General features: G+C 36.8%; 1 protein-coding gene across 1 annotated transcript in view; it reads right to left on the reverse strand.

Annotated features, from left to right (window-relative positions):
• MYT1L (myelin transcription factor 1 like) overlaps nt 1–11,415 on the reverse strand; it is a 280,476-nt gene that overhangs the window by 86,482 nt on the left and 182,579 nt on the right. Inside the window, exon 14 of the mRNA XM_042781958.1 lies at nt 8,971–9,033. Coding sequence (XP_042637892.1) covers nt 8,971–9,033 — 63 coding nt within the window. The remainder of the gene's footprint in view (nt 1–8,970; nt 9,034–11,415) is intronic.

Consider the following 11,415-nt stretch of genomic DNA (forward strand, 5'->3'; position numbering starts at 1 on the left):
TCCCATGACTACAGCACTAAAGACCTCCATCTTTCCACTGCTTTCTTCCTCCCTTCTTTAGTCCCATGAATTTAGGGGTGAGGTGAAGCTCTAGATCATCACTAAGACTTGGGCTGGGGTTAAAAATAAATCAAAACAAAAGAACAAAAGAAGTAAAAAAAAAAATAGCATCAAACTTAGGTCTAGACCTGGATCTTATACTGACTGACCTTGAAGAAGACTTGATCATGAAAAAAGAGGGCTGGACTAGAATCTTAGAATGTCTTTTCTCCTCCTAAGAATTTTGTAGTCTGGTTCTCCAGTTTTCTAGAAAGTGGCTCTCTGTCTATTGGAAGATGCACTAGCATTGCTGTGCATAATTTCTGCAGTGCTGGCCACACTGTAAAAATGAGAAGACTAGGCATATTCATGGTCAAAAATGGGGGTGCTGGCTGTGGCTGCTCATTTTATGACCTCACTCTATCCTTGGCCCTCTTTCACCTTCTGTTGCTCCATAAGAATCTTTCCCTGTGCTCTTCTACTTGTCTTTGGTGGCTGTTTCCCAGCATTCTGCTGTTATGTCATCCTTTCTTACATTACTGTCCTGACTTTCCCTTTAGCATTTAACTTCTCTATAGTGCCTAAAGGAGCTCTGGTGGCATAGTGCCTAAGGCACTTGACTGATAACCAGAAGGCTGGTGGTTCAAACCCACCAGCCCCTCCTCAGAAGGAAGCCTGGTCAATCTACTTCCGTAGTGATACTGCCTTGGAAACACAAGGAGGGGTCTCTATGAGTCGGGTCCAACTCGATGGCACGTAACAACAACAACATAGTGCCTAAGGCACTTGACTGCTAACCAGAAGGCTGGTGGTTCAAACCCACCAGCCACTTCTCGGAAGGAAGGTTGGGCAATTTACTTCCATAGTGATACTGCCTCGGCAACCCAAGGAGGGGTTGCTATGAGTTGGGTCCAACTCGACAGCACATAACAACAACAACAACAACATAGATTCAAAGAAGTCTATGGGCTTTTATTTTCATGGACATTATTTTAATGCTTCGGTTGGCTGTTTTATCCTAAGTATTTCTTATTAATTTTCATGCTTGACTGAAACGAGAAAATTTTCTCTACTTGCCAATTGAACACTAAAATCTCAGGAATAATAAAACTAAAAGATGTTCAGTATTTTTAAAAAGTCGCCTTTTCTTATTAAAACATAGAAATGAAAATTCATTACTTGCTATTTGCCCCAGAATGGAGATTCTCTACAGAATTACTATGCAAGGAGAATGATCTGGACACATTTCATTGGAAAGCAACATTGAGTGATGGAAAGCATAAGAGCTCATATCAGATAAATGAAAACCAAACCAAACACACTGCCATTGAGTTGGATCTGACTCATAGCGATCCCTCGTTGGGTTTCTGAGGCAGTATCACTGCAGAAATAGACTGCCCAACCTTCCTTTCAAGGAGTGAATGGTGGGTTTGAACCGCCAGCCTTCTGGTTAGTAGTCTAATGCCTTAGGCACTATGCCACCAGAGCTCCTTCATATCAGATAGGGACATGGAAATTTCAATTCTAATACTTACTATCTATTTAGACTTGGACAAGTTATTTATCTTTTCTGAGCCTCAGTTTTCTCATCTATGTAATATGGTAAGAACTACAACATAGGCTTTATTTGAAAACTAAGCATGATAAAATATATAAAGTGCTTGGCACAGAAAAGGTGTTCAGTAATTTTAGATCTCTTAGTTTCACCTTTTATCTATATTAAGGCCTAAATTTGAACACAGTGAAAAATGATTCATCCCAATTTTCTCCTTCGAGTTAGGAGCAATATAGAAATTTTTTCTCCATGGTCACCACTTCCTTTGTGGACCTCTGACCTCTGAAGTCTAGTTTTCTAATATTTGGACCCATCTTTCAATTTCTTTTGTTTTGGATCCATCTTTCATTTAAAAAGGTGTTATTTGTAGCCTTTTCAGTACAACTATTATTTCAGTGAATTCAAATAGCATGTATGTTGATGACTCCAAAACCTTTAATTCTACTCTTATACCCTTTCTTCTTTGCTCACCCAGATATAACAGGAATCTCAAGCTTAATACACTTAAATGGGATTTAATTTTCAGTCTGTCTGGAAAGTTTCTTTGGTTCAGATAATGACATCATCATTCACCTATTTGTCCAACCTGAGAATCTCAGATGCATCATTGACCCCTTTCTTCCTCACATTCAGCCTAATAAAGTTTTACAGCTTCTCCCCACCACTGTTTCCATTCACCCTTCACCTTCTTTTCATCTGGACTATTGTTCTTATCTTGTCAATATATGTTTTCAGATCCCACTCTTCTACCAACAGTACATTCTCTATGCTCAAGTCTAATCATGCCACTATCTTACCAAAGAATCATGGGCTATTAAACTTTTTATAATAAATTTAACAAGATAACTAAAAACAAGTTTTTCATCCATATCCACTCTCATACTTACAACCAAGACTCTAACCAAAGTGAAAATTTCAGTTTGTCAAATTACTTTTTTTTTTTTTTGCTGCAACACTTTTTCTAATGATGTTTCTTTGCTCAGAATATCCTTCTTCCCTGTGCCTTCTGCAAATGCTTATCCATCCTTCAAAGGTAATCTCAAATGTTATCTCCTCTTTATTGCTTTGTCTGATCCACCTTCCCTGGTCAGAATTAATACCTGCCTTATTTGTATTCTAATAAATGTATATATATATATAGAGAGAGAGAGAGAGAGAGTGCTGTTGTTGTTATGTGCTGTCGAGTTGGACCTGACTCATAGTGACGCCTCCTTGGGTTTCCGAGGCAGTATCACTACGGAAGTAGATTGCCCCATCTTCCTTCTGAGAAGTGGTTGGTGGGTTTGAACTGCCAGTCTTCTGGTTAGTCAAGTGCTTTAGGCACTACACTACCAGAGCTCTATAACACATTAGAGTGTACTATATTTGTTATTTATTTATTTTATTTGTTTGTTTTTATGTGTCTTTTTCCCATTTGATTATCTGTCCCTTGAGGTTAGGAGCATTTAATTATCATTGTTCTCTAGTCTCTGAGACATATGTGCTCAGTAAATATTTACTGAATTTAATAGGGCTCTACAAATTTGGAATGACATATGAGATTATGTTTTAAATGGTTAAAAATTTCCTGAACAGAAATTGTGTTTTTCACAATTTGCTATCATTGAGGGCTCATTATATATTTGTGGGGCGCATTATATATTTGTACTTTTATTTGAAATTTTATAAATATTGAAGATACTACAACCACTTTTAGAATTCTTGCCTTCTCTGGGTGAAGAAAAAGCTAGGGGTTTGGAGTACATGGATAATTCACAGACAGAAAGGCATATTTAACCTTCAGAATAAGGTTAAATAATAGGCAAACTGGAGGACTTAAGAGAAAACAGAGAATTTAGGTTCTCAGAATGAGGTGTAGCCAAAGGAAGTGTGCCTTTTGGACTCCAGACCAGAAATGGTACTGGAAGATCATCAGACCTGCAGCCTAGAGCGCAGAAGAAACCAGCCATTCCACTGAACCTCTGGCTGACCAAACTGTGGCTAATGTGAGAATAGAATCCTATTTAACTAGGACTGAATTAAATAGAAGGAGCCCTGGTGGTGTAGCTGTTAAGGAGTTTGGCTGCTAACAAAAGTTGGTGGTTGGAACCCACCAGGCACCCTGCAGAAGAAAGATGAGGTATTCTGCTCCCATAAAGGTTTACAGCCTTGGAAACCCAACGAGGTCACTATGAGTTAGAATCAACTCAATGGCAGTGAGTTTGGTTTGTGTTTTGGTTGAGTTAAATCGGCTGCCAATACCTGTCATGGTGAGAAGTCTTCTGATTTCATGACAAGGGTTCAAGAGCTCTCAAATGGAAACTAACTCCTTGGTTTTTTCTTTCAGTTTCATTAAACCTGATTTCTTAATTGCCTTCTTCTATGCATTGTGATTTCTCTGCTTTAGCTCGGGTAAGGCCTTTGGGATCCTTGCTTCTGATTTCCAACAGCATATTAGAACAGAGTAGGTAGAAAGCATCAGATCTTTGGCTGTCTTCCTTAGATTGTGCTCATTATCGTAAAAGAGGAAATAAAAGTGCCCCCAGAGGAAACAGAGTTGAAAGTATGTGTTACTAAAATCTCTGTAGCCCTTTTTCCTCATTTGCAGTTAGGATAATAATAATATCCTCATAGGATAGTGACATTTTTTGTATAAAATGTTCATGGTTCACCGTAAGCACTCAATAAAAATTGACTTTTATTATTATTTAGGAGCTTTGGTGGCATAGTGCCTGAGACATTTGACTGCTAACCAGAAGGTTGGCAGTTCAAACTCACCAGCCACTCCATGGAAGGAAGACTGGGCAATCTACTTCCATAAAGATTTACCACCTTGGAAGCCTAAAGGGGGTTGCCATGAGTTGGAATTGACTCAATGGCAGTGAGTTTGGTTTTTTTATTTTTATTATTTAATATAATTCTGTCTTTGAGACCATTCTGGAACCCTAAGAGGTGCAGTTGTTGCTCTGTAAGGGCATAAGGGCATCTCAGTGGGACTCAGACTCAAAGAGCATAGTCATTTGACTTTACTTTTACACTGGGCAACAACTTCAGGACTTTTAAATCTCTTGCTATTTGTACATACCTCTTGAAAAAGCAAGTAGGATGAATAAATCGGAGAGGACAAGGGAGAACTCCTAGGTAAGCCCTCTGCCAAGACCAGGCTGAGAGGTCACCATCCTGACACATCTTTGAAAATTTCAGAAGAGTAAGAAGACCTTGGTGAAGTGTCAGAGAAAAGAAATAAATATGCCTGGGAAATACGACCTTTGAAGAAAAGCTTAAGAAGTTGATTTTTTTAATTGTTGTTGTTGAAGAAGACCAAGATAAAATCTGATAATAACTGTAACTCCCTGTCATGGAGTTGATTCTCACTCATAGCAACTGCCATTCAGTTTCTGAGGTTGTAAATCTTTACAGAAGTTGATTGCTCAGTCTTCCTTGTCTTTCTTCTGCAGGGTGGCTGGTGGGTTTGAACTGCCGAACTTCTAAGGCACTACACCACCAGAACTTTATATGGGAGTTAGTAAACAGATAGTTGGTCTTATGTTCACTGAGGATATAAAGCAATTGATGAAGGATTTTTTTTATAGAATATTGTATGTAGTCAATAAATATTTGTTAAAATGAAAGTAGATATTGTGCAGAGACTGAAAAACACTACTACTACTAAAATTGAAACAAAAGCAAATACAAATCAAGTCCCATCTAAGCTAGTTGAGAGTGCTCTTAAATTTGCAGTAGGGAGCAGACTATATGATTTTCAATAGCCATTCTGGGCATGAAGGTCTACAATGAGAAAGGTCTTTGCAGTCAGAAAATCTGGGCATAAATTCAGTCTTTGCTACTTAACCTCCCAGAGTTTCAGTTTCCTTGAATGCAAAAAAGAAATGCAATCATCTAACTCTCATTATGACTATAAGGACCATAAAAGAAAGCACACTTTCTTAAGTTCCTATAACAGTACCTAGCAGAAGGTTAGTGTTGTGCTATATTTTCCTCCTTGAGAGTTAGTAGGGAATAGTTAACATCCTGTGATTGCAAACAAAATTTGAAGGCATACAAAGCAGAAAAGAAAAGAGAGGATGCATAGGTATTTGCAGATTCTCAAAACAGATCTGTGACCCTTAAAATGTTAAGGATCATTGTTCTATGACTTTACGTCTCTGGGGGTGTAGTGCCTAAGGCATTTGACTGCTAACCAGATAACTGGTGGTTCAAACCCACCAGCCCCTCCTTGGAAAGAAGACTGGGCAACCGACTTCCTTAAAGATTTACCACTTCAGAAACTCAATGGGGGTTGCTATGAATTGGAATCAACTCAATGGCAGTCAGTTTGGTTTGTTTTTTGGATAGCCCAGAGATGAAGATTCCTTGAACTCATAATAACTGACTTGAATTATGGCACAATAAATAAATGAAAAAGGCTAATGAACCACTTTCAAAGTATGTTTGCATATATCTTGCATATAAGTAACAGCCTGCCATTTTTCTGGGAAATAGGACAACAAGAGATTAACACTGAATCAAGTCTTTTTACTTGTATTTATGGCCATCAAGAATCGACAGGAGCTGGAGAAGTTAACTTAGTTAACTATTGGTTTCTATTCGTCTTTAGTGGCAAATTTACATAATCACTATTAAAAGCACTTTTGCTTAACAGAATGTTAAACTCCGTTCAAGCTTCTATGCAAGGGAAGTTATTGCTATAGAATATAATATCAAAATATACTCCACTTTTGAGTGCTAAAACCCCTATATGGCTATATACAGTACTCAAATTTGCTGAAAACCGAGTTACATTTACTTTCTAACTCTATCGATTAGCCCTAGTATTATTTCAGGCATAGATCATAGCTTACATTTACGTTTAAATTATATTTTAATCATGGGTTTATGCTATATTGATATCTAACATTCCAAAATATAAGTACAATGAATAAACATGTTTAAATCAGATTATGATTACATTTATGTGATGCCAAAAACCAGACAAAACGTCAAGAGAAAAAAACAGACATTTAGGCATGAAATAATGAGGAAGTATCCACTTTTAGTTCAACAAATATTATAAGATACTGGAAGTTCTGGTCATGTGAGGAGTGAGATATTTCTTTCTCAAGATACATTAAAATATAGAGTAGCTTAGAATATGCTTGATTTTTATATTAATTAAAGTTCTAATTTTTAATTTTATTTAATCTAAGCCAGTGATTTTACTCTGACATTGCTTTTTGGAGTTAGATGCTTACTCTTGTTCTATATTCAAAGTAGTTCCTGGCTCTGGATTGCTAATACAACTTCACTTGACCACATATATGGTTTATGGCAGCAGTTTTTTTTTTTTTTTTAAACTGGGGACAACTTTGCCTACAGGGAATATTTGGCAAAGTCTGGAGACATCTTGGCTATCCCAAATGGAAGTGGTGGTGCTACTGGTATCCAGTAGGTAGAGGTCAGAGATGTTGAAACCAAGTGGAGTCAAAGTTCAGCCTGCATCCCTGGTTGAAGACAGATAAGTAAAGATGACAACTCAGTTCCTTAAGAACTGAATAGGATGAAAGCTCAACTATTCCCCCACCCTGGTTAAGACAGATAGGACCCAGGTTGGAGACAAATAAGTAAACATAATAATAATACAGTTCCTTATGAACTGAATAGGATGAATCTCAGCTGTTCCACCACCCTGGTTAAGACAGATAGGACCTTGGTTGGAGACAAATAAGCAAATATAATAACTCGGTTCCTTAAAAACTGAAGGGAATGAAAAATCAATTTACACATTCTTTCCATGGTATTCCCCTAGAAACAGGTGATAAGCACGTTTATGTGTCTCAGGAGACAACTTGAAAATTAACCTTGGCTGTGGACATGCGCAGTGAGACAAACAGGAACAATATTGCAGGGAACTGACATTCTTCCCTCTGCCTAAGCCCTGATCAGCTGATGACAGGAAGCCAGTGTGAAAATAAGCACAGATGATTTGCAACAGAATCTCAAAGATGAAACAGATCCACCATGTGAGTTCAATTTCCAGTCCAAACTATGTGAATCAGCCAGGTGAATATCCCCTTACTCTGTTTGAATCTAGTCATTGGGGCAGCCGCGTCATTCAGCCAGTTTGCTCTCATTCTGCTCAATGTTTGCAAAATGACTTTACTTTTTGCAAGGTAAGCTTTGTGATTTGTAGATAGACTATTTACTGTTAACACTTGCTTTAACTCTATCAATTTTTCCCCTCACTGGCAATGTGATTAGAGCAGAAAGGCTCAGCTGCGTTTGGACTGCCTACTTTATAATTAAGATTCCAGAGAGTGATAAGGCAATAAATACCTTATAACTCAGTTTATTTACTTGACTGTGTTTGTTACATGCAGCACTTTTTTTTTTCTGTTGTTGGGGACTTTTCCTTATACAGGTTTAATTCAAGAATGTTCTTGTCTCTCTATTGGCACGAACTTGTTAATCATAACTGAACATGACATGGAAATTCCTGTATACATCTACAAGGTTTAGATCCACTTTTGTGTAGACAGTGTACCAAAAGTGCCTTCAATTCACTTCTAAATTAGGGCCTGGCATAAAATAGACATTCAAAAAAGGTTTACTGAATGTCAAATAGTATAATTGTTTAAAATATCACATGACTGAATCTCTATGGTATATTTTAAACACTCTTTTTTTGTTTGGAAGTGACAGTGCCTAGAACTTTAAGGTTAAGCATTTCTGGATGGCTCAGCTTTGGTGATAACTGTTTATAATAACTGAACATTTTCGTGGCTCAAATCTTAATATTTAAGAGATGAACTCTCAATGGTACCAGATTGTTTGCCTCTCAATGACTGTTCTCAGGGATCTTATAATATGCTAGACGTAATTTTTTTCCCCTTTACTTTTTCAATTTAGAAAGATGTACCACTGAATGAGTTTAGAAATGTTTCTAGCAGATGGAGCAACAGTACTACAAGTGAGATGACAAAAAGGGAGCCATTTGGCATTGGGGTAATGAAAGCTTGTTTTCTAAGTAAGGCTTGATTAGTATAGTACTTCATTGTGGTTTTAAGGATCTCATAGTGGTTGAAGCACTTGGGTGCTAACCAGTAGGTCAGTGGGTTGAACCCACCAGCCGCTCCGCAGGAGAAAGATAAGGCAGTCAGCATCTGTAAAGATTTACAGCATTGGAAACCCTATGGGACAATTCTAGTCTGTCTTATGAGATAGATCGCTATACGTTGGAATCAACTCGATGGCAGTGGGCTAGATCCTTAATTTTACCAGTGAAGTCAAACAGAATGCTCCAAAGCCTGAAGGCTGAACAATGTTCCTGTGTATGCATAGTGAGGTTATTTAAATAAGAAAGAATGGTTTTGAAGAGAAGAAGCAGCATCTCTACATACCTTCGATGAGAAGCATAATTGCCAGTAATATGTCCAGAGCCATCACAACCAGGGGTCGGGCACCTACAATTAAAAATGTAAATTGGGTAATTTACTTGAAAGAAATAAAATTCCCCAAACAATTAACTTATTTACTTATCCCCAAACCTTATTGTTTAACCTCTCTACCTGAAGGAACCTAAAGTTGAACTGGAAACTCCTCAGCTCTTTTTTGCCACAGAATCATGTTCATTAATCACAAGTACCGGGAGCTCTGGTAGCATAGTGCCTAAGGCACTTGACTGCTAACGAGAAGGCTGGCGGTTCATACCCACCAGCCACTCCTCTGAAGGAAGATGAGGCAATCTGCTTCCGTAGATTGATACTGCCTCAGAAACCCAAGGAGGGGTCACTATGAGTCGAGTCCAACCTGACGGCACATAACAACAACAACAACAACAACAAATCACAAGTACCAGAATACAAACCTTCTTTCCAAAAACAATGCCACTTTCCAGAAGGATCATGAATTTCGGTGACCTCTTAGGATTCAATTGTCTCTGGAGAAGACAGCATTCTTGATCACTAGGCTATTTATTTTAGAATCTCTATTCCCTCCAAATATCCCGTGTTTCCCTTCTCTTATTGTTACATTAACTAGAGCCCAATTATAATGGGACCTGTTATTTCACCAGTGCGATATAAAGTATGTTTTAAAAAACAGAAAGTTATACATAGTGGTCTATGAGAGTAGTCTTAGTCTGAACTTGACACACTAGCCTTATAAAAAGATTCCATTACACTGACTTTTCAGAATGTTAATCAATCTGGTCAACTGTAGGTTCCAGTATGTGCCGCAACCTGTATCTTAACTGTGGGAATGAAGAGCAATGACCTTAAATTATCTCAGGCTGTCACTGTGTGCTCAGGCAGGTCTGTTTTACTTTAAAATCTTTGTTACTTTTAAATGACTGTAGTGCAAGACAGGAAATTTCTCTTGATTAACCGGGCCAACTCAGTCAAAATACTGTTCATCTACACTCCACCCAGTTTAAACATCTAGCTATGGAACTCCATTTAGTTTCTTACTACTGCATTGCCATTGGTCTAACGGGGAAGAATTATTTAAAAAAATAAGTTTTTAATTATTGCCTTCTGTGTTAACTTCTTAAATATGTCATTCATGAATTATCAGATAATATTATAAAGACATTTTTCGCTTACACTGTTTCAGCTACATTTAAACCCACTATGAATGTAAGAGTTAAGGACAAATATTAATTTTAAAAAATTCTTTTTTCCATTAAATTTGTAACTCTGAAAAAATAACAAAGATTAGTAAGCAATATTACCATCTAATAGTAAATCTCAAATCATGCTCCATATCTCCATTCTTAGTCAATAAATTCTTGTCAAGGACAAAAATCACAAATTTTTAAATATGTAATAAAATATACTACTTTGGAGAGACTTCAATTTACTTTCCACTCAGAAAGTTGCCCCTGTTATTGAAATTTGAGACCAGGCCAGCACAATTCCTTACAGATTGGGTTTCTCAAGATAAGATGAGAGTGTCAATGAGTGGAATGGAAAATAGAGTGAAACTGGACTAATTTCCAGTGTATGAATGTCATATTTTGACACTTGGGATGTGTAAACGATCTTGATATTTAGAAATTTTCTAATTTCTTTTAGTTCCAAGAAAGGGAATATAGTTCTAGATATCCCTTTATAGAAATTGGTATTTACCGTATCATATTAAATTTTAAGTTACAGCCTGGGCCATGATGGAATAAAAAACTGAGTGAAAAGGTAGTAGGGAAGAGTTGGTATGCTCCTATCATGCCCTTTTAGTATAAGTGGAATCAATATTTTTAAATAGTCTGAGGCAGAACAACAATTAAGTATTTTAAACAATGCCTGTATATATAAAACAATCTAGATCTCATCATTGACTTGATTTTTGTTAAAGTAACAACTGTCTATACATATTTGCAAAAAATGTTTCATCACAAGACTGTATTCTGTCAATTGCTAAGTAGATATTTTATAAATAATAACTTATATGACTGAATTTAGCTCTTTGCTTTTCCAAATGATACCTCAAGGGGATAATCTACAATCCCAACAGGCTCTTGTAGGGGGAAAAATTAGAAAGCAATAAAAATCATTCTATCTTCAGAGAAGCTAAACTTCATGCAAGTTTCTGTTTTGAGAATGTACCAAGAAAAAGAAATGTTTCCTACCAGCCAATAATTTATATTTGGCATTACTATTTTCTCGAAAAGTGAATTTACTCTGTAAATCTTCACCCAAATCCTAATTAAAAAAAAAAAAAAAAAAGATTGTAAAAATCACCAACTATAAAGGAAAAATTCATAAAAGGAATGTATTAAAATGAAGAACTTCTGTACAACAAAAGACATCATTACTTAACAACAAAAAAGACAAACAACCCAATTAAAA

Source organism: Orycteropus afer, unplaced genomic scaffold, assembly GCF_000298275.1.
Source record: "Orycteropus afer afer isolate SDZICR_OR568_19922 unplaced genomic scaffold, OryAfe1.0 scaffold00204, whole genome shotgun sequence".
Classification (NCBI taxonomy): domain Eukaryota; kingdom Metazoa; phylum Chordata; class Mammalia; order Tubulidentata; family Orycteropodidae; genus Orycteropus; species Orycteropus afer.